This window comes from Grampus griseus, assembly GCF_964374135.1.
Source record: "Grampus griseus genome assembly, chromosome: 12".
Taxonomy (NCBI): Eukaryota; Metazoa; Chordata; class Mammalia; order Artiodactyla; family Delphinidae; genus Grampus; species Grampus griseus.
Window position 1 is genome coordinate 65319760 of NC_139006.1, and position 21885 is coordinate 65341644.

The 21885-nt window shown below is 49.9% G+C and overlaps 1 protein-coding gene across 1 annotated transcript in view; it reads right to left on the reverse strand.

The window, feature by feature from the left end:
- Positions 1-21885, reverse strand: part of MYO5B (myosin VB) — a gene marked incomplete at its 5' end in the record, with an annotated part of 386267 nt that overhangs the window by 34482 nt on the left and 329900 nt on the right. Inside the window, 6 exons of the mRNA XM_082667157.1 lie at positions 2860-3000; positions 4844-4963; positions 6019-6167; positions 6943-7027; positions 15192-15425; positions 21235-21474. Coding sequence (XP_082523283.1) covers positions 2860-3000; positions 4844-4963; positions 6019-6167; positions 6943-7027; positions 15192-15425; positions 21235-21474 — 969 coding nt within the window. The remainder of the gene's footprint in view (positions 1-2859; positions 3001-4843; positions 4964-6018; positions 6168-6942; positions 7028-15191; positions 15426-21234; positions 21475-21885) is intronic.

Consider the following 21885-nt stretch of genomic DNA (forward strand, 5'->3'; position numbering starts at 1 on the left):
GGCTGGGGGGAAGTGTGTGTGTGCACATGTGTACTGTTTTCCCAACTAGGTCACTCTAGGCGCCTTGTGGAGAAGCCTGCTTCCCCTGTGTGGCTCCGCAATAGGCAGTGTGACAGCGGGCCCGCCACGGAGCACCGTGAATGCTGTCTGGCTTCACAGCTCCACAGCGGGCGGGTGTGGACAGCAACAACGGGAGCACCAGCCCGTTAGGACTCAGCTGGGCCGATGACTCCTCTCACTGTTCGGCAGCTACTGGACTTGACCTTGACCTGTCCAATGAGAAGGGGTAGAAACACCTTCACAAATGGTTCACTGCTAGGCGTGATTTCAAGTAGTGAGTGATAGCCCCTGAATAAGATGGGTTTCTGGAGCTAAAACCTGACCGTGCTTAATCAGATATCCACAGTGCTAGCAACCTGAAGTCCAGCTGTGGCTGGATTAGGTGGGCCCCAGGCTTGGAGACTGGGGCTGGATCTGAGCAGCCCTTTCCAGGTCAAGGCCTGCGACACTGGCTGCACTGTTTCCAGTCTGCAACCTGGGAAAGCGACGCTCCAGGCTACCAGTCTCTGCGTCGTCTCCCACTATCCCCAGTGGTAGGGGATGTGACTGCTCAGGGCCGGCTCATGACCCGCCGGCCTGGGGAGAGGCCTGCACCTGTGTTCTACGTAGCACGGGCTTGCCACACGACCATGGATTATTGTTAAGTGCGTTAGGTTCTTGGAAAATGGAGACCATCTATCCAAATCTGAGGAGCTGTACTAGGGTGGACCAGCAGTTATGTTTCTAAGTGGACAGCCCACTGGAATCCCCCTGATAGCCATGGTGACTTTGCCAGGCCCGGGGAAAGGGAGCCAGCTGGATGGAAAGTCAAACACACGGATGGGCTGTCCCAGAGGCCCCACCTCATGGCAGGCTTGGTGCCTCCCTCACTGACAGGCTCCCTACGGACCTCCCTGTCATCCCTCATCCAGAGCCTGGCCTCTCTCTATAGCCAAGACCTGGGCCATATCACTCCAGACCAAAGACCTAGGTGGCTCAGAATCTCTCTTGGGACCCAGGGCAGAACTAGAACAGGATCTCTGAAAGCTCAGTTTCAGGGTTTCTGCAGAGGGATTCCATACTCTGCCTTTCTTACCAAACTTTGGCAGGAACAAGGTCATTCTTCCTAAACAGAGATCCTCGATGCACGTTACAGGGCTGCGAGCCAAGCCTGCGGTTCTAACTTTTGCTCAGTGATTATTTTTTAGTGAAAGATATACCCCTTTTTATCTGGTTTCGAGACAAGCAGAAGTCCTAAAGCCAAGATTCCAAAATTATTTGGCATTTCTGCAGTGGGGAGCCTGGCAAGTGAGCCTTCAGGGACAGCTGGGCGGCCAGGAACTTTCACGTCAGGCATTGTCTGACCTCTGTGCAGCTTTTCATCTATTTGATTTGTGCTTGCCTGTCAGGGCAGATTCTCTTCTAATTGAATGAGTCATTTATAAACCTAATCCTTTCACCCTCCATTCTGAATCTAATCCACCTGAAAGATTTAAATCCATCAGCAAGATTTACCTCCCCACTTACTGCTCAGGAAAAACCCCAAGAATTTACCAGTAATACCGATCAACATCTGTATCACATTTGATTGGAAAGGGAAGTCGGGTGTTACAAAAGGAGAAAGTGTGTAGGGGTGGGGTGGGGGTAGGGCTGAGGATGCAGGGAGGGGGTCGAACCCCGCAAGGGGCAACTCAAGCCTGAGGACAGACCCAAGGCCTTTCACAAACCCACAGTGAGGTCAGCTAATGATGTGATCCATGTCTGAAACGGCCTCATATCCCATTAGAAGCGGTCCTCATAGCAAGTGGAGGACCACTCGCTCTCTATTCCTACAGCACCAACCTGTTTGTACTCAACCTGGCATTTATTTGAGCACTACCAATGTGATTTTTTATTCTTCACCCGTGTTATGTCTGGTCCTCCTGACCTAGATTACACATTGCTCGAATTTATAATCTAGTCAATGGGGGGATTTCTCCTCTGTTTGTATCTCCCTCATTTAATAAACACTTTGAACACCTACTGTGAGTCCGGCACCAGCACAGTGCTGAGCGCAGCACAGGTGCCCAATGGCTCCTTGGGATGGAGTGATACATCTGGAGACACTAAGGTTTCAAAAAATATCTTTTCAAGACCCAAGATACTGATGATAATTTAGATTGAGGTGAGGCTGCAGTCCTGGGTGACTGCAAACTTGGTCTGCCCCTGACCCAATGGGACTAAACTCAAGTCCACACCAGATTCCAGGTACAAACAGGCATCGGTTTTCTCTAAGATTTGACTTTCGCCTATATAGTCGACCCTTGGATCACATGGGTTTGAACTGCACAGGTCCACTTATTCGTGCATTTTTTCAATAGTAAACACTACAGCACTACACAATCTGTGATTGGTTGAATCCTCAGATGCAGAACCAGGGCCGACTATACGTCACAGGTGAGCTTCCAACTGTGCAGAGGGTTGGGCGTCCCTAGCCCGAGTTGTTCGAAGGTCAACTGTGTTTATACTCTAATTACGCCCTGGTTCTCTTTGCAAGTGGGTGACAATGACACAGGCTCCCTGCTGGCCTCAACACTGGAAATCCTTTACCCTGAAGGTACTGGGGAAGCTGACTCCTGTCCGACTGGCGTGGTGTGGGCACTTGCAGAGAAGATTCAATACGCCATCAGGACAAGATGACGCTCTTCCCCGAAACCCAGCCCCAGCACGACCTCTCGTGGTCACACCTGACCCCGTGAGCCCTGGCAGGAGTGAGCTGGGTCATTCTGACGCCAGCACCCTCAGGGTGCGGCCCTGCGGGCTCGCAGCTCCGTCACGCACCGGGATTTTCTTGCTGTCCTGCTGTTCTTTCTTCTCCAGCTGCACCTGCAGTTTCTTCCTCTCCTGCTCAAGCTCTCGCACCCTCTTCTGCAGCTTCAGGAACACTGTCAGGTCCATGGCCGCCTTCTCCAGGCCAATTTCCTTCCGAGGAAGACAGGGAGCAGGAAGAAGAGGTTTTAATAGCACAGATGCCGTAGGAGCGCACGGCACCCCCCGGGTCAGCTGTCTCCGTCGGCCGTCTGTCCTCCCTCTCCCTCCCAAGCATCAATCCACGCCTCTGAGACAAAGCCAATGCCAACGAACTATCATTCTCATATTAAAGTTGGTGCTCCAGGCTCATTTTCTGTCACGTAACATCTGAGTCTCAGCCACTTATATTCCTCCTGTGTGAGCCACTTAAGATGACCAATCATATACTCTAGGAACAAATGGATAAGGACACAGCCTTTTTATTTGGAAGTTAAAAAAGAGCTCATTTCTGGAAAATGGTCTCCCACAGAGAAGTTGTAAAACTCAGGATATAATGCTTCCTGATGAAGGATCAACGTGCTTACTAATCACTGTTAAACGTGCTGTCGAATACCACTGACTGCACCTTGAATCAAAATCAATGCTTGCTCTGCCAGGGAACCCGTTTATCCAACAGATCCTGCAGCATCAATTTCCCAGTAGATTTCTTCCTTCAGATTCATGCCTGGGTCTGTCCTCCAGGGTCTGTCATGTGTGGGTGTGCATGGAAAATTTGTATCGGCACAAGCATATCCACATGGATCTTAAAAGTACATGTTTGTACATAAGGGACAACATAATGTGGTTCAGCCAGCACTTAATGAATGCTGCTCTGGCCAATCCCAAGAACCAGCCTCAGCTTCCCGGAACACCATAAGTCCACTGATGGAAGTGCTTATGCCTGCAGGTAAACCGTCACATATACAAACACCTGGGTGGTGCATCTGGAGTTCAGGCTGACCAAAGCCTCTGGGACCCAAACTCAGGAGACTGCAAAGCAAGACCAAGGGCCTTAAGCCAGCATTTATTAAATGCTTACTAAGCACGTACAGCAGGCAGCAAACCACAGCAAACTGTGCAGCAGACAGACCTTTACCTGGAGGACCTCCTTTTCTATCCTTCCACCCTTTACTCCATCACTCGCCATCTCTCACCATCCTTCACTTTCCTTTACAGCACTTAACGGTACTCGCAATTGTATTATAAGCTTCTTCCGTCAACTGATTAGTGTCTAACTCTCCATCAGACAAGCTCCATGAGGGCAGGGACCTTCTCTGGCTCGATCACCTGTTTCTCCAGTACCCGCCAGCAGCGCCTGGCACAAGGATGTGATCAAAGCACATTTGTTTTTATAACCGTCCCTCTTCCACATCTATCTTCATGTGTTTCATACGGTTTTACGTGCTTGTGATTTTCTGCTTTTCAAATGCCAGAGGAAAAACTGTGTGTCTATGTACCTTTAATAAAATTACACACAGACTATAAAGACCACTGTGTGACTCTAAGAGGCTATTACTGACAAAGATACATTTTGTTCAGCAAATATCTGTTGTTTCAAATATTTGTTGCTGTCCTCTGAGTTTTAGCCAGCTTTCGAAGTCAGGAAGGGAAATTTTCTTGTTGATATTACTATATGTGCTGTGATACTAAATGGGGATGATAAATTATATCTCTTTTAATGACTCAGCTGTTCCAGCTATTTCACCTCTCTGCAACAGGTCCTCAGTTTTGCAAGAGGAATCAGGGATCTTCCTTTATGGAGAGTGGGAACAATAATATATTGCCTTGCACAGTAAATATTAACTCCAGAGAACCGTCTATAAGTCCGCCGCAGTTCGAGTGACCCTGTTGTCAGGAATGAGCCCGGGGAACTGTGGTCCCAGAAACAGAACAGCGCTGGTGGGAGAAGCTCCACACAGGTCACAGACCCTCCCACTGGAGCACGGACAAAGAGCCAAGAGCCTGTCTTACTCACCTCCACCTGTTGGAGGGCATCTTCTGCGTCTCCGACCTCAGATGTCGAGATGGAGGGGTAATTAGAGTCAGATTCTAAGCTACTCTGGTTTGATGGGTTCCGCCTGTGGCCTGGGGTTTGCTGTTTAGGGAGAAACATGTGAAAACACATAATGAACTAATGTTAACAAGAACCATTATTTTTCAAATAACAGTAGATTCTAGAATTGGACTTTTGCCTCCTTTGTCAACAAGAATAGGTACCACTGTTTCTTGGAACGACGGCTAAGCAACAAAATGACACTTGGAAGAGAACACAGCTCTACAGCGGGTCTGTGCTCCCTGTAAATGAAATGCAAACCCCTAACATTGGGCCAATTTCTCTGAAAAGTCCTGGGGAAAAGACCCTTCACCCCCAAACAGCCTGCAGACAGTCCTGTCACTGCCTCCCTCTTGAAGAGAACACTGCACACCGGCCCCTCAAGGCCCCTGCTTCAACCTACACTCCACCAATTCTGTTTCTGAAAATAGTAAGCATATTAGAAATAGAGCTTATCATCTATACTGTTCACTTAAAAATGACTCTTTTCTCCCCTTGCATCTGATTGGGCGCTGAGAGTAAAAACTGATCTTGGTAGGAAAATTTTAGATTTCTATATATGTTCCTACTCAGCTTCTCTTCCTGGTTCCGATACAATTAACTTATTCAGTCTCGTTTGAATACGCCTTTTTGGAGGGAATAGTTACATGGGGTAAAAGAGAATGACAAATCGTGAAACATGAAAACGTTCCCCTGTATCTGCGTGGCATCGAGGGTTAGGAGAAACCGTCAGACCCTTGCAGGCCCCCCCGCAGCTTGTGCTCCCCACGCCATTCCTGTTTCCACACAGGGATTCTCCCAGAGTAAGAAACAAGAAAGAGAACACATTTACATGGGTGGAATTTTCCTTCAAGTCCTAACCGAGATCTTCATAAGACCCCAAAGTTGGGAAAGGAGCTGCCCTTGGGAAGGACTCACTGCCCAGCTACTTGCTCGTGTGAGATCTACCCGCGGGAGGGGTGAGAACTGACACGGGGAGGCGACACTGTTCGTGCAGCACCGATCACCGGGCATCGCTGTGCCAGACGGCACTGCAGGGGCAGCGGCGCGAGAACAAGGGCTGCGAAGTCGGTGGGCGGGAGGACTGCCCTCCTTGCCTTTATGATGGTCATCTCGTCCCGGAGGTTGTCGTATCTCTGCTCCAGCCGGGAATATTCCTTCACGAGGTTCTGGTACCGGGAGCGTTCCTCCTCCAGCTCCTTCTTCATCAGGAGGTTTTCCTCGACGGAGGTCTGGGCAAGTTCATCTGGAAAGCAAGTGCACGGAGCTGCACGTCTGCTTGGCATGGCTTCCCCTCGAGCGTGACCGCTCGTGCCTGCCGACTAAACTCTTGTTAAAAGGCTGCCCACAACAAGCTCACGACACAGATACTCGGCGAGTTTATTCAGCGACCTCACCCTCTGCAGAGCCCAGGGAGGTGTGCTCCCAAGGCTCGGCTGCAGTCTTCGGAGCGGGGGAGAGCCCACTCTGCCCCTAGGGGCTGGGGAGAGAAGCCAGCTGCACGCACAACTCGCTCGGCTAACATGCCAGACTCTCTCTTACAACAACTGTCACAGCAACCGCTGGCAGCAATGCTGGAAGAACCCAGGCTCTGTTCCAGAGTTTCTTCCTTATTCCTGGTCTTTCAGGTTCTTGTGCAGAGAGATTAAAGGAGATGCGAGGAGATATGGCCGCAGGTTAGGTGGGGGGAAGGAGGGAAGGCAAAAAGGTAACATGGGTGGGCTTTTCTCCCACCAAAACTTCTGATTCGTATCAGTGGAAAGAAACAATTTTTAAAGGGAAATTTAAAACAGTTAAAGACCATGCTGGGTGAGTCTGTGCGCTCAGGTGATTAAAACTCCTGAAACCAAATGTCGCGGGATCTTAAAGATCACCCTTCTTTTTCATCTCTCTCCTGATGAAACCCTTTCCCCACTGCAGCATCCGGACTAACTACACGCTTCGTAGAAATCTTTGGGGGAAAATTCGTGTGGAAAAGAACTTAAAATCCAAAATGAAAAGTCCTGCCCTCTGGTACCTACCTTTAGATTGGCACAGGATTTGGTTGTTAAGCTGTGCCTTCTCATCTTTCAGGAGGGCATTTTCTTGCTCCAGGTCTGCAACTCGCTGAAAGAGAGAGCAGGGGGAAGAATATTTGCCTGTGAAGCCGGGCAGAGGAAAGGCTCCTTTTGTGAGGTCTGAACTTCAGCTGGTTAAGTTTAAATGCTCTTTTTACTAAAGAAAATTGAATCGGCCAAAGCTGCTTTCATTTGGGGATTAAAATTGTACACTGAAAGAAAAACCCCATTAGAACAAGGCAGATGAGTTTACCACTGTTTGTGGTTTTGCAATGCCCACAGAAACCTCATGAAAAGTCTACGCCAAGGTCATATGCTGTGTTCAGGATCTTACAGTGATAACTGGCCTTCTTGTATTTAGTTCCGTGTCTTGGTAAATTCTGAGCTCTCATGTTTGAGTCTCAGGAAAGCCTAAAGCTCACAATGAAGAATTACCCCTGGTCTTCACCCGCCCCTGCCCATGTGTGTCTCACTGGACCCGCACAGCTCAGATGCTGGGGAAGGGAAGGAGCCTTGCTATTGACTTTCAACTAGAGGATGTGAATTATGTTCAGTGAAGCTGCTGTTTTCCTAAGCACAGTACCCTGTGCTAGGTGTGGCAAAAGACAAAAAAATGAGTGTAAGACAGGCTCCCAGGTTTTGGTCTGAGTGATAAGCATAAACAACCTCGCTCCCTTTGGTTGAAGAAATCGGTTCTGGCTATCTGTGGTACATTTTATGACCTACTGGGGAGAGGCTTCTTCCCAGCCTGGGTAGAAAGAGCCTCAAAATGCCATCCTCAGTACAATAACAGAACACGTGATGACCAGCCTGTTCAGAGTAGCTGAGACTAGATGGTGACCTACCAGAATTGCTACCTAGGAGATTGTGGCATGGAATCCAGGGGGAGAGAGGATCACACAGATCCCAGAGGACCCACCTGCACTCCCTTGAAATGCTGCTAGACCCCGTGGCAGGAAAAGCAGGAAAGGAGGCCCCAGGGATGCTGGCTAAAGGGCAGTAGCCTTGGAGAGGTTTGAGTTCCAACTAGTTATGTTTCAATGCCATCTTCCCTTCCTCCTGGCTTTAAAGATAAGCTTAAGGTACGAAGAGGTGAGTTAAGAGAACTGCTCCCCCCAAGCCCCAGCATCACGTAGAAAGGGTCAGGAGAGAACCGCAACGAGGCTGGAGTCCAGGACTGAGGTCTGCTGTTCTCCCCTTCGGAATTCAGACGGCAGTGGCTCCACTTAGGTGCCTTGGCCCCTCTGGGGAGCTGCTGACAGTCTGCAGGCGGCGTGCTCTCTAAGGATCCTTACAGAGAAGAGCAGACACACAGTACTGGCAGAGGCTTGCAAAAAGGTCCAAGCCATTTGTTAACCCTCCATTAACATGACCCAACTCCTTCAAACTTCAAGGAGGTTTCAATCTCCTTCAAAATGTGGCTCAAAACTACCTTCCAGGACACTGTCCCATCCTGGCAACGGGACACTGCAGCTCCTTTGCAATCTCAGTTCAGATGGACTCAGTTTCCCTTGTCAGCTCATCTGCGGATGTGCTGGTGAGAGTTACAGGAATGAGGCTCTGACTAGTGAGTGCAATGCTGACACTACTCTAGGTCGAGAACCGCTGGCATTACGTCTTTATGTTCAGCAGACCCGTTCCCACCAAGTAGATTATTACCCCCTTCATGGTCAGGAACTCTTCTCTATGGAGGATCAGGCAAAGGACCATGCTCTGCCCCCCCACAGGATATCAAATGAGATAAGGCTGGTAAATATGTATACACTCATGTAACTAATTATACCAAACTGTTATCTTCGTCGACAATTTATTTTTTATTATAATGAACACAACTGATGTTTCGTGTCCACAGAGAGCAAACCTGACTTGGCGGTGAGGGCAAAGTATAAAAGAAAAGGCATCGGGATGGACGTTGTTTTATCATCAAAGGCTCCCACTTGCGAAGCCTAGTTCTGGCCCAGGGGGTGACACAGGGCAAGGCTGTCACTCATCCATCACACACTTCCTGATGCGCTTCTCTGTACCAGGAGCCCTGCCAGGGGCTAGGGGATGCAAAATGAACAAGACTCAAGGTAGCTGCCCACAGAGAGGGCCCAGCCTAGCAGGGCTGAGGAACAGGTGGGTAACAGTGAGAAAGCAGGTAAGGGCCATAGCAGGTTTCCGTAAAGCAGGGTTTCTCAGTCTTGGCGCTACGGCCCTGCCCCCTGGCAGACACGCGCCTGCTCAGCCTGGACCAGAGGCCTCAGCAGGACCCAGGGGCCACGTTCCAGGCTGTCACATCATCAGTACCCGGCCCAACGCGGGCACCTAACGCTTGTTGAACGAATGAATTGCCCTGCAGATCCAGTTAAGGAGCCCAAGCTTTCCTCATGCAAAAATCAGGACTCCTTTAAAGGGTTTTTTGTTTTTTTAAATGTGTTTATCGTTGACTGAAACATCTAGAAGACATGAGCTTGTTTAATCAAATAATTCAATTCGGCTCAGGAGGCCAGGAAAAAAGCACTCTTTAAATTCATCTAATTTGCTGTTATTGGACGCAGTTCACCACCCAATGACCTCACGTGTGCCTTTAAATTAGCTTGGCAAATACTCAAAATAGCTTTCCCTTTTCTAGGTGTACAAGTAAAGTCAAACTGAAAACGACCAACAGAAGAAACCGCGTGGTGTGAACCTCTACAACAAAAAGCCCACGCAGGGTGCAGCCAGAGTGAAGCTCCACCTGGTGCCACAGTCAGGAGGGCAGGACTCCAGTCCCCCTCGGAGAAGCAAGACCGCAACCCCTGAACCAGTGGACCAGGGTGAGTGGCTGCTCAGATCAGGCTGTGAGGTAACCAGACCCTCCGTGGAACTAGGCCTTCCATTCCCTAAACCACCTTCTGTATACACGGGCAGCTCACAGAGCAGGTGGGCACCTGAGACGGCTTCCAGGATCACTCAGTGCTCATGACTGTCCTCTGAGCATCCTACAGGCCGGCAACGTCCCTCTGAAGTGGAGCGTGTCGTCTGCCCAGTAGAGGGCGCATGCCACCACCACGAGGCTGGACCTGAAACCTCCATTCCTCCGAATGCAGGCGAAGATCATGAAGCTTCTTCACAACCACCTGTGATCTAAAATCTCAGCCAAGACTCCAGCTGGCGGGGCAGCCACGGTTACGAGCGTGTACCCACTAAAAGCTGTTGTGCGGGCGCCTCATTTCTTTCCTCCGTCTCCCTCCAAGGCTTTGATTCCAAAAGACAGGCCTCTGATGAACTCAGCTTTGTTATTCTAAGCCATTCATCAAAGTGGCATTGGGGAGCTTTGCTTTTCTTCCTGCCTGAGCAGTTCTGGAGGTAGGCGCACAGCAGGAGGGATGGGCCCCATCTCAGCTCCACATCCCAGGCGGGGGCAGAGAGCGCTCCCCCAATCACACTTCCCCAGGTGCTGGCCATCCCCAGTCTCCCCAACCAGCTAGCATATGGAGAGTTTGTTGGCCGCCGTTGTGGTGGGTGACAAACTTCTGCAGCCAAATGGCCTTGCTTTTGTTGTCAGGGACGCAGGCTGCAGGGGGAGACGCTAACACAGAGTCAGGCAGGTGTGTCCTCTCCGGTGATAAATAGCTCCCTCGCCAGCTGTGGCGGCTCATTAAACATCATTCAGCAGCTCCTTTTTTTTTTTTTTTTTTGGTGGAGGGGTCTTTTAACTCTTGCAAGGCAATATTTTTGGGAGTGTTTCTTACCTCTAAAAGGTGACTGGGGACAGATCATCAGAACCAACACTGGTGTAAATCAGGCTAGTTTAGTCCCTGGTAAGTTAAATGAAACAAATGCCTCAGCTAAGTAACTGCCTTTACTAGTGATAATGTTTGGGGATACAATGTAGCTCTGGGCTTTTGGTTTTGTTTTGACTTAGTTTTTTCAAGTTGGGTTCTTGCACAAATGCAAGTCTTCTAATAGAAAACCACAGCTGGCTGTGGCCCTGAGCAGACCGGGTCCAGCTCGTAACCACTAGGCCACCCTGCATCCTGACAGGTCAGAAGGCTGACACGTGAAGGACAGTGATGTCGAAGCCTGGAGCAGGCCTCAAACACCTGGTTCCGACAGCAGAGTTCCAGGAAGGCGTTCGGGGCGGGAGGGACCTGGTGTGTGCTGCAGGGACCAAGTGCACCAGACAGACTCGCTCATCTCTCTGGAGGGTTCACGGCCAATGTTGTCTTCAAGGTCAGAAGATCCTTCCTGATGTGATCCCACCACCTTCCTACCCTTCTCCTTGCTCTGTCCACCTCAGCCCGATGGCCTCCTTGTTGGTCCTTGAACCCACCCAGCCTACTCCCACCGCAGGGCTGACGCACCTGCTGTGACATTTGTCACCTGTTCCCTAGAAGTCCCCATGGCTCATTCCTCACCTCACTCAGGTATCTTCTCAGCGGGAGTCTGAATGAAACACACCTGCCCTGGCCCCAAAGGTTCCCCTCTATCCCTTTACTCTGCTTTATTTCTCTTTATTGCACATGAGGGATAATTTGTATGATTCCCATCTGTATACTCTCCAATAACCCCCAAATATTTACACTCCCTAAGAATGAGAAGGACCTTTTCTTTTTTTTTTTGCGGTACACGGGCCTCTCACTGTTGTGGCCTCTCCCATTGCGGAGCACAGGCTCCGGACGCGCAGGCTCAGCGGCCATGGCTCACGGGCCCAGCCGCCCCACAGCATGTAGGATCCTCCCAGACAAGGGCACGAACTCGTGTCCCCTGCATCAGCAGGCGGACTCTCAACCACTGCGCCACCAGGGAAGCCCAAGAGAAGGACCTTTAAAATTGCTTACTTTTGCACCAGTGTGCAGAACAGTGCCTAACAAATACACTCAATAAATTACTGAATAAACGAAGGGCTGTGAGCTTCCATGATTTCTGCAGTGAGATAACGTCCTTCCATGAGACGCATGGGGTCCTCTTTCTAACAATCATCAGCCTCCTTATGAACCATGAAGCCCGCTGACAGCACAACTCTGAGTCTTAATGGGCCAAAGAAGTCCTGTTCTGTATCATTGGGGGGGGAAGGCTCAAAACATTCCACTGTGAGAACCCCCCTACCCCCAAAGGCAGATCTTTTTACCTCTATTTGGAAAAACAGAACACCTTTACATTGGAACTATCCAAGGTAACTATCTGCTGGTGGTTCGGTGGCCGATGACACAATGCAACACAGAACCCCAACTGCACCAGCCTGAACACTCGAGGCCTGCGGGGCTCACAGGTGTCAAGGACCCTCGCTCAGAGCCAGGGACCTAGCTGTGGGCTGCTCTTTCTTACCCACCCACAGCCCTGCTCTGAGCCAGGCCGTGCTGGCCTCACCAGCAGAGCAGATTCTGGATAATGAGCCATTGCCTCTGTGTCAAGGGCAGCCCTGGGACTCACGTCTCTTTCATCAGGGATAGGAAACAGCACAGCTGCACAAGTCCGTCAGCGCAGGGATCACTAATAGCTTTAAGAAGGAACAAAATACACATCCCACAGCTAAAAGGAAAGGAGGCTCCAGGCCGAGGTGCGGACCACTCTGGGGAGAGGCCCCAACAAAGACACCTTTAATAGAACGACTGTCAGCTAACTTCTGCAGCTGATGGGGGTGGGTCATGCCCAGGCTCTGCCCCCAGGGAGGCCTGGCCTCCCACAGTCCAAGGCAGCATGGCCACGTGGCCTGACAATGAGAATGCCGTCAGAAGCGGGGAGCCCCGAGTTTACCGGGTTGCCAGTTCCAATACAACATTTGCTGACAGAAATATCAAATCCATTAATTACACATCTACCAGCAGGCAGCTCCCTCCCTGCTTCGCCCACCTCACCGATCTTGTTCAGCAAGGAGCAGGCTGCTGGACAAGCCCGAGAAGAAACCCACTGTCTGATTATTCAGCGTTTGTTAAGACTGGACGTGGTACCTTTGATAAATATTAAACCCAGACTCGGCAGAGAAGAACCAGAGGGGGAAAAAGCCAGCCCCTACCTGCCCTACCCCACAGCCACCAGAATAAACGTTTGGAAGACCTTAGAGAAAGAGAAAAATTTGCTTCCACTTTTTCTCCTCCTGGAAAAAGATGGACATCGCACTTAATCATTTCACGCCAGTTTCTTAAGTTACCAGCTTGGGACTTGCTCATATTTGGAGTCAGGGAAGGTGTTTTCCTCGTTCTGCCTCTGTGCCTGCTGTTCCCTTTTTGGCAGTGTCCTTGAATTTTTCTTTTTTCTTGCCAGGACCAAGCTCTCATTGTATTGATATTTAAGACCCAGGTCCAGACTTCAATAGTAACAATTTTTCCAAAGGAGAGGAGGAGGCAGCCCGCTTCCTTATTTGGCTCATGGGATATTATAAACCCTTAGGCTCCCTGGACGGAGACGTGGATACTTTAAAAGTACTGAGTCCCCAAATCACAGTGCCCCAGGGGAGGCAGAGGAGGAGCCTAGGGAGTCCATGAGTCAAGTGCCCTCTGTGGAGGCGGAGACCGCAGACCCCGGTTTTATGATCTGCTGGGTTAACTTCCCAGCGTCTCATGTAACCAGCACCCATGTGCAGGAAACCTGCTTTTCTTTTTCTCCCAGGGTCACCAATCTCAAGAGTCTCCAGTTCTGATCTTGGCCTCTTCTCTCTGCCTGTGGATTTCACCATCTTGTCTCTTATTCCCATACAACGGTTACTGTCTATCTGTTAGCAAGGATCCATCAACTACAAGTTTGGAATTCCACACTTTATAGGTTACAGGCTTGTAGCTACATTGTAACGGGGGTTTCCTTAAGCATGTGCTTTACCCCGAAGAATGAAGTCCACTCCAGGCGTGGTGGGTGAGCTGGCAGGTTTATCTGGGCAACAGGCTGCAGGGTGGCCTCTTTTGTGCCAGGCTGCCTGCACCGGTAAGTCCTATGTCTCAATTTCCTCGTCGCCTAATCCCCGTGTGGATCCCCCTTCTGACTCTGGGAACCCCCCTGGGATCTGGGGAAAGCAGTGGCTGACGGTGGGGAAGTTCTGCCTGGGACAGGAAGTGACGTAGGCAAGCCCAGCAGGAGCTGGGTCCGCAGGTGGATGGCAGCCCCCCTATTTCCCGGTTGTGCCTGAGGGCTCAGCCCAGGAGAAAGTAACTGGGCACAGGAAGAGAGAGGCACTACAGAGCAGGGTTGGGGGAGGTTCTTTTTCCTTCTAGAAACCATCAAATACCATCTCATGGAGCTGACTAGCTGCAAGTAGAAGGGGCCTAAAAAATGATCTGAACCAACCTTTCTTCTTCTTCTTTTCTTTTTTTTTTTTTTAAACAGATGAGGGAACTAAGGCCAGTGAGACTTCCTGCATGCACTTGGTAATGGCAATGCAGGGAAGAGAATCTGGAAACTCCTGTGTCTACCTCAGGATGCTTTCTGTGGCAGCACTCAGCTTGCCCCAGTTTTTAAACACTGAAAATTGTTATTTCAATGTTAGGAACACTGAGTCCTTCCCTCTTAGATTCTTAACCCATCGTGACTCTCCAGTGATGGACAGGAACTAAATAAGTGGGCAGTGGGCCATCTTCCCTGTGGCCTGTGGGTTGCCATAAAGATGGGGGAGAGAAGCAGCGTCCTGAGACCGTGGAAGGCTCCGCAGGGGCACGTGGGACTTCCCTGGTTTGAACAGCTATCTTGGCAGTGGAGAAGGGAATCTCTGTATCCTGACATTTGAGATGGGAGAGTGGGGTCCAATCCCGTTTTATGGGGTGGAAAGAAAACCTACAGAGCACACCAACCAGAGATTAGTCAACACTCAAACTTAAGGCAAATTCCCCAAAGCACTATGATTATGGGTAGGGATGCCTAGAGGTTGCCCCTAGTCCCTGCAGGCAACGTTAAGAAGAAAGGACACTACCTCTGTACCGTCTCTCCTGCCAACAGGAACTCGGACTGCAGAGCGGACTCAGTGGCTAGTTCTAGACTATAAGGAACATGCCCAAAGGCACATGTGTGTAACCTTTCAGGGGATGCCATCATGTCCAGGTAATGGCAGAAACTCAATCAGCACTTGCCAGGTGAATGGACACGTGCTTGTGTGGGTTCCCCCAAAGCAGTGGCACTTTACATCTGAACGCAGAGGGACGGTCAGTCTTGGGCACAAGCCCCAGTAAAGTCCATGCCAGTGTAACAGCTGGAAGAAGAAACCACTTCGAAGGGGTGCTCTGTTAGCCAGCCACCACCCAGCTGCCCCTCTGGCCCCGACATACCTTTCTCAGCTCGTCCTTCTCCCGGGTGTGGGCGTCCTCCAGGACCTTACGCTCCGAGTGGGCCCTCTGCAGTTCTGTCCGCAGGCTCTCAACCTCCTCCTGCAGCTGCGGGCTGCTGTCCCCACCCTGGCTCTGCTGGTAGCAGGCCAGCTCCTCCTTCAGCTTCTCTACCTCCGTGGCGTGTGTGGAGGTGATGGCTGACAGCTGCTCCGACAGCATCTTGAACTCTTTGTTCTGGGAGAGCACCAGCAAACAGGGAGGGAGGAAACAGAGGTGGAGAGCAAGGTTAGTGGGACAGGAACAAACATGAAGGCAATTAAAAAAGGGACTTCCAAGGTGGAATTAAACCTCACAATCACCGAACGCTTGAGTGCTTTCTTGGCATCTCCCTAACAAAACTCTACTGTGAACCTAGGAGAAATAAAGGAAAAGAAAAAACACCAGTACTGACATTCAAGGAGTGTTTAGGAGCTGTGACAGAGCTGGAAGCTGGCCGACAGTGGTTAGCCTTCTGTGTCTGGCTGGAGAGATCTCACGCCCGGTTTTTAAGTTGCAGGAACAATGTTTTTGGCTTCTTGGAACTGCAGCCTTTGCTTTTCAGGATTCCCTGCTCCTTCACGCAGGGCCCTCCTGTCCTTGGACTCACTGGCACAAAGAGCTGCAACCTAATCGCTGGCTCTGAGACAAAGGACCTCTTCAGCATCCCCTCTTCCAAGGAGGTCCTCCATGGGGCCTAGGGATCCCTCCCACCACCTGTCAGCTTATCCTGTAAGACTCTGACTCCAGAAACGGATGCCCTGGCAGAACCCGTCCCTGCCGACGAGGTACCCAATCATGTACCCACTCAAGCAATAGGTAAGTGAGAAGCATTCTCCCGGGTGCCTGGCAGAGGTACGGAGGGGGGACTCGGAGGCAGACTGTGGATGAGCTCACACAGAGGAAGCCCTGAGGACCCAGGGCCAGTGTCAAGTGCTAGTGTAAACATGGGCAGGAAGTGGTGCTGCAGTTGAGCATATCAGCTCAAAGTGGTTAGCAGGGAAAGTGCAGTGGAAGAAGCAGGGTTCTCCCAGTAACCAAGCAAGCAAGCAACAGTCCGTGACAATTCTTCATTGCTGTTCTCTGCAGGAGCTCCAAGTAGAACAGAGCTATTGGCTAAGCTACCAACAAGCTGGGGCGTCAGGAACCAATGACTAATTCACACCAGCAGTGAAGCTTCATGGGAAGCAGCGAGGGGCGGCAAAAGAACAGCTGTGGGACCCAGCACAACACCATGAATGCCGTGGGACCTTAAGGCTGAGACCCACTGTTGGTGTCCAAGCGGTACATTTCCCTCATTGATACAGCACAGAAAGATCCTCCCACAGTCTGTGGAAACCTCCCAGTTATTACCTGACATGCCCTCATGTCTGGTCTGACAGTCAGCCTTGCTCTAAGTAATCACAAATAAGAAATCCAATTAGGCAGCATCTGTTTAAAAACCCCAGTGCCATCTGCACTGCCCACCCAGCTCTGGGTCTCCCAGGAAGCTGAAGAGTCTCTGCACAAGGGGGGTGGGGTTCAGGGAGGGAACACGTGTTGGACTAGCCACCTTGACTTTGTTCTGCTCTGGGCGGGAAGCGAGGTTCCTCCAGGTGCTGCAGCCTGGGTCAGATCCCCGGAAACGTGGGAAGGAGGACGGGGCTGTGGAGGCCTCTAGATGGAGCAGGTGTGGGGTGTGGAGAGGTACACAAAGTGATGGCGACATCCTGCTATGGGCAGTGATGACACCCCAGGACCCTCATGCAAAGATAACATGTCTAGGAGGCCAGCTCTTTGCTTTCATTGACACGCACGCTGAGGCGGGGCTCTGGGAAGTTGGGGAGTTAAGAGACTGGACCCAGACAGACCTGTGCTCAGACCGCAGCTCTATCCTGATCAGCTGCGAACGTGTGGTCAGGTCATTCCTCCTCCCGGTGCCTGGCTTCCTCATGTGTGAAAGACAGATAACTGTAACTCCTTCCTCACAGGGTTTTATCAAGGCTCAGGGAGATTAAGGGCTTCCCTGGGGCCCGGCACCAGGGGCACAGTTAGTGCTTGATAAAGGGCAGCTTCTTCATCATTCAGTTCTCTAGGGACCCCCTGGGAGAGATGCTACGAACTCTTTGCCGGCCGCCTGGGGAGTGGGTGGGAGATTCCTAACAGCGGCACATTTCCTGTTCCGGAGGCATGGTTTTAGAAAGGAAGACCCCAGAAGGGCCCAGCAGTTTCCTGCCTCATCCTCATGCCATGGAACCCATGGCTGTGCAGCCAAGCCTGGCACAGGGAGTGGTGAGGGGCACTTGCCCCTCATAGACCCCGGAAACCCTCCCTGTGACGGCAGGCCAGGCTCCCTGGAGCTGCCTTTGTCAGTGTGACTCGAGACCCGGCCAGCTCTGTCCTCCAGCGAGGGCCTTTTCCTAACAGCAGCGGGCTGGGGATTTCCATATGGACCCCTGTTCTCCTCGAGCTCCCCAGACATCCCGAGAGGATGCTTACTCTGCACCACTGCTCAAGGGCACTGTACTACATGATTCACATCTATTAACTCATTCTCTAGTCACAAAAATCCTATGTAGTAAGGCTGATTAATATCTCCATTTCACAGTTGAGAAAACTGAGGCACAGAGGACATAAAACTGTAACTTGTCACATACGATATTTCAAATGTACATGGATGAAAAATAAAATATTAACTAATGTTTACCGAGTGTGTACTAAGTACACTGAATCAAACTGATTGAAAAGGTTACTGACTTGTAAATAAGTTCATCTGTCCCTTTTTTTTTTAAGTTTCCACATGTAAGTGATATCATATGATATTTGTCTTAGAAATAGAGTCACAAATGTAGAAAACAAACTTATGTTTACCAGGGGGGAAAGAGGGGAAGGAGAAATTGGGAGATTGGGATTGACACATACACACTACTGTATATAAAATAGAAAACTAATAAGAACTACTGTATAGCACGGGGATCTCTACTGGATACTCTGTAATGACCTATGTGGGAAAAGAATCTAAAAAAGAGTGGTTATGTGTGTATGTATAACTTATCCACTTTACTGTATATCTGAAACAAACACAACATTGTAAATCAACTACACTCCAATAAAAAATTTTTTAAAAATAGGAAAAAAAAGAATCTTAATATGTTGTAAAATAAATAAATAAATGAATAAATAAATAAACAAATAAATAAATAGAGGTTACTGACTGAATCCATACATTTGCATCATATTTTCATATATCAAATAAAATATATTTAAATATAGCCTTATACTCATAAAGGTCTAAGGAACTTGACCCTCATTGTAAAAATATTGTTAGCTCAACTGGCCTTCTCACTCTCCACGCTGTGCTTGAATAAAGCCAGATGGATAGAGCCAAGTTCATAGGTTACATCATTTTGGCTGAAAAATGTCACACCACAGGCCTACACAGGAACACTGCAAGAAATCATCCCAGGAACTGTCACTGAACTTACTGCTGAAGGATACTGTGAAGGATGTGGTTTATTACATCAGATTCTGAAAACCCACAGGATACCTGTCTCAGCACCACGGACAGCTCCAAACCCTCCTCAACTCTTTCAACAGCTCTCAAGGGATCCTGTTCCCTTCTTTCTGTTTGCTTGGGAGCTTCGTGCTAAACTTGCATCTTGTCTCTTCAGTTGGGTGCACAAAACCTTAAACATGAATTTGGGGCACTAACCTTACCCTGCTTTTATCTTTCAGTTTCCTCCTTTGCTGACTTCTTGGCAGTGGGGATACTTTTTAAAAAAAGCTTCCCCTTGTGATTCTTCATTGCAGTCTGGAGCTGGAAACCACTTTATTAGCCACTTTATGGCATCAGTGAATTTTTGAGCTAGAAGTTAGAGATCTTAGGCCAATTGTCTCTGAGGAACTCAAGGCCTAATCAGAGATTCGGCCATAACCCCAAACTGTCAGCTCTGGTTGCAGGTATAACTGAGACAGAACTCAAACCTCCATCCAGCTGGGACTTTGTCCACCACACCTCATGCTGCTCTGACAAATACTCTGGGATGCCTTCGCCTATGTTGTTCCTGGCACACGTGTATCCTTTCCTCCTGGCTAAGAACCCTGCATGTCAGGGGAGCAGCTGCCTGAGCTGTCTCCAGCCATAAAGAAAGAACAGAAACCCATTCATTTACAAAGGCCAGCCCTGCCTGCTAAGAGACTGCAATAAAACAAGTCCTGGTGCCACGGATTACGCTGCTGACTCCTCTCGTGACACAGCACCACACGTGTTCTTTGACACTGGGTCACACACCCCACTGTCCAAGGACGACGCTGTCTATGAGAATGAACCCCAAACAAAGCTAAGGGTCTTCCTTGTTCTGAGGAATTCTCACATGTCTGAAGAATCCCGTAATATGCAGATATCCTAAAATTTGGTTGGAGGCAGCAGAACATTCTTTGGAACCAAACTGCCAAATTTCAATCCTAGCCATGCTACTTACTAGCTGTGTGGCCTTGCGGGCTACTTAACCTCTCTGTGCCTGTTTAAAATGGGAATAATGTTAAATCTCATAGGGTTGTGGTAAGGATCAAATGAGTTGACACATGAGAACAGCGCCTAGCACACAGTCAGGCAACATGGGGAGGGACACAAGAAAGCAAGATCTAACCCACCCCCTCCTGCCTCTTCTCCTTACCCTCTGCACACAGGGTAACACCTGCCACTACTCACAGATGTTTGCCAAGCAGGAAGCTGAAGGCAAAAAGCTCTTTAAAAATAGGCCTTTTAAATCTGCTTCTCTTTGATGTTCCAGCACATGGAGTATAAAATACCAGATTTATTCTTAACCTCTCAAGTCAACTTGAGAAATCAGCAATGCCAATGCAGGGCCCTATGGCTGGAACCTAGGGCCGAGGCGGCAGGGCAGTACATGGGGCTCCTGGCAGGGTGCAGCAGTGCCAACAAAATCTGCTTGTCCCTCTGACTATACCTTGCTCAGAAGGTTAACTGGCACAATGTCTTTCCTGGCCAGTCATCAACAGCCATAATAATAATAATAATAATAATGGCAATGATAATAATAATACAACCCTAGGTCCTCCTTGTGATTGTGTTTTCCAAATGGCTGATCCCAGAGTACAGACCTTTTCTTATCCACTCCTGATGCTCTGGGTAGATATGTCTTCCTCCCTGACCTGACCTATCACTGTAGGCCAACCAGGGCCAGGTATGTATTGAGTGTCCTCCACCCTGCACTGAGCTTTCTGTCTTGCTTCCCCACTAGGGAGCCAAGCCAAAGAAGACACCTGTAGAACTCACATAGAGACAGACACCCAGGGCCACAATTTCTTCTCCAGAAGCCGTCTTTTGCAAGAACAGAAAGGCAGGAACATTTAACCACTTTTGGGCTCCTGTTTAGGGCAGCTGGTTTAGGTGTAAAATGGCTCATTTATTTTCTTGCCCTATTGGGATCATGAGAAGCTTAAAAAAGTGCCTAGCATAGAATAGGTACAATAAAACCACTGACTGCCAAAGCCCTGCCTGGTGGCCCAACTCCAACTGTCTTCCTCCACACCACATACCACACGCCTTCAGCATGTTTCCCCCCTTCCTTTGCTCCATCTTCTTCTTTCCTTTCTCAGGAGGCACCTGAAACCCTCCAGGGCATTGCAAGAGCCTGGTCCTGAGGCCATTAATACCTTACACGAGCAAGGTACCAGTGAGCCTGCTTTCAACTCTGGAAACCCATCTTAAGCCACGACACGGGAAAGGACCGACACTTTAGTGACATTTGGGGTTAAAAACACCAGCATCACCCTCATTATGGCTGTGGGATCAGAAGACCTGGGCTGGAGTGCTGGTTCTGGCACTTTCTAATTCTGTGACCTTGGCCAAGTGCTTGATGCCCCCGATCCACAATTTGCTTGTCTGTAAAATGGCCTCACGAAGTCTTGTGGGGATCAAATGAGAGCTCCCTGGGGAAGCCATGGGTCTCTCTCAAACATGCCCCACAGACCCACCCCCTGGGTGGGAGCTCAACACACCAACCTGGTCGTCGATCTTCCGCTGCAGCTGGACCACCTTGTTCTCCATGCCCACGTTGAGGCGTTTTAGGTGCTCTGCTGAGCGGGCCTCAATCTTGAGGGCCTTCAGCTCCCGCTTGGCCTTGAGCCTCCGGAAGCCGCACTGGATGACAACGGCCGCGCCCCGAAGCCGCTGGAAGCACCTGCGAGCCAGCCAGCTCCGCACGTGCTTCTGGATGATGGTGGCCTTGTGCTCCCTGAGGACCTGGCAGGGGACAAGCACACACCTGTGGGTTTGCACTGCAGGACGGGAGGAAGGGGCTCATGTACTGCTCTGGGGAGAGAGCCAAGGTCAGCGAGAGACAGCCTCCCTATGGCTTAGGGCTCTGGTGGCCATTTATTTTATGAACAACTTGTAACTAAGTTGGCAGCCTGTGTACCTACAGGAAATGAGCTGTCAAACTCTCCTTTCTAGTTTTTTGTTTTGTTTTTTAACTTTTTATTGGTTAGGAAACCACAGTCTAAAAACCTCAAAGTTGGAGGGGCTTAAACATTATCCAGCTGATAAGCCCCCCGTTCAACAGATGTGGATCCCCTCCTGGTGACGGTGAGCGGGAGAGATGAAGTGACACTGTCGAGTGAGGTTGCTGAGTGGGTTAAATGGCTTACAGTTACA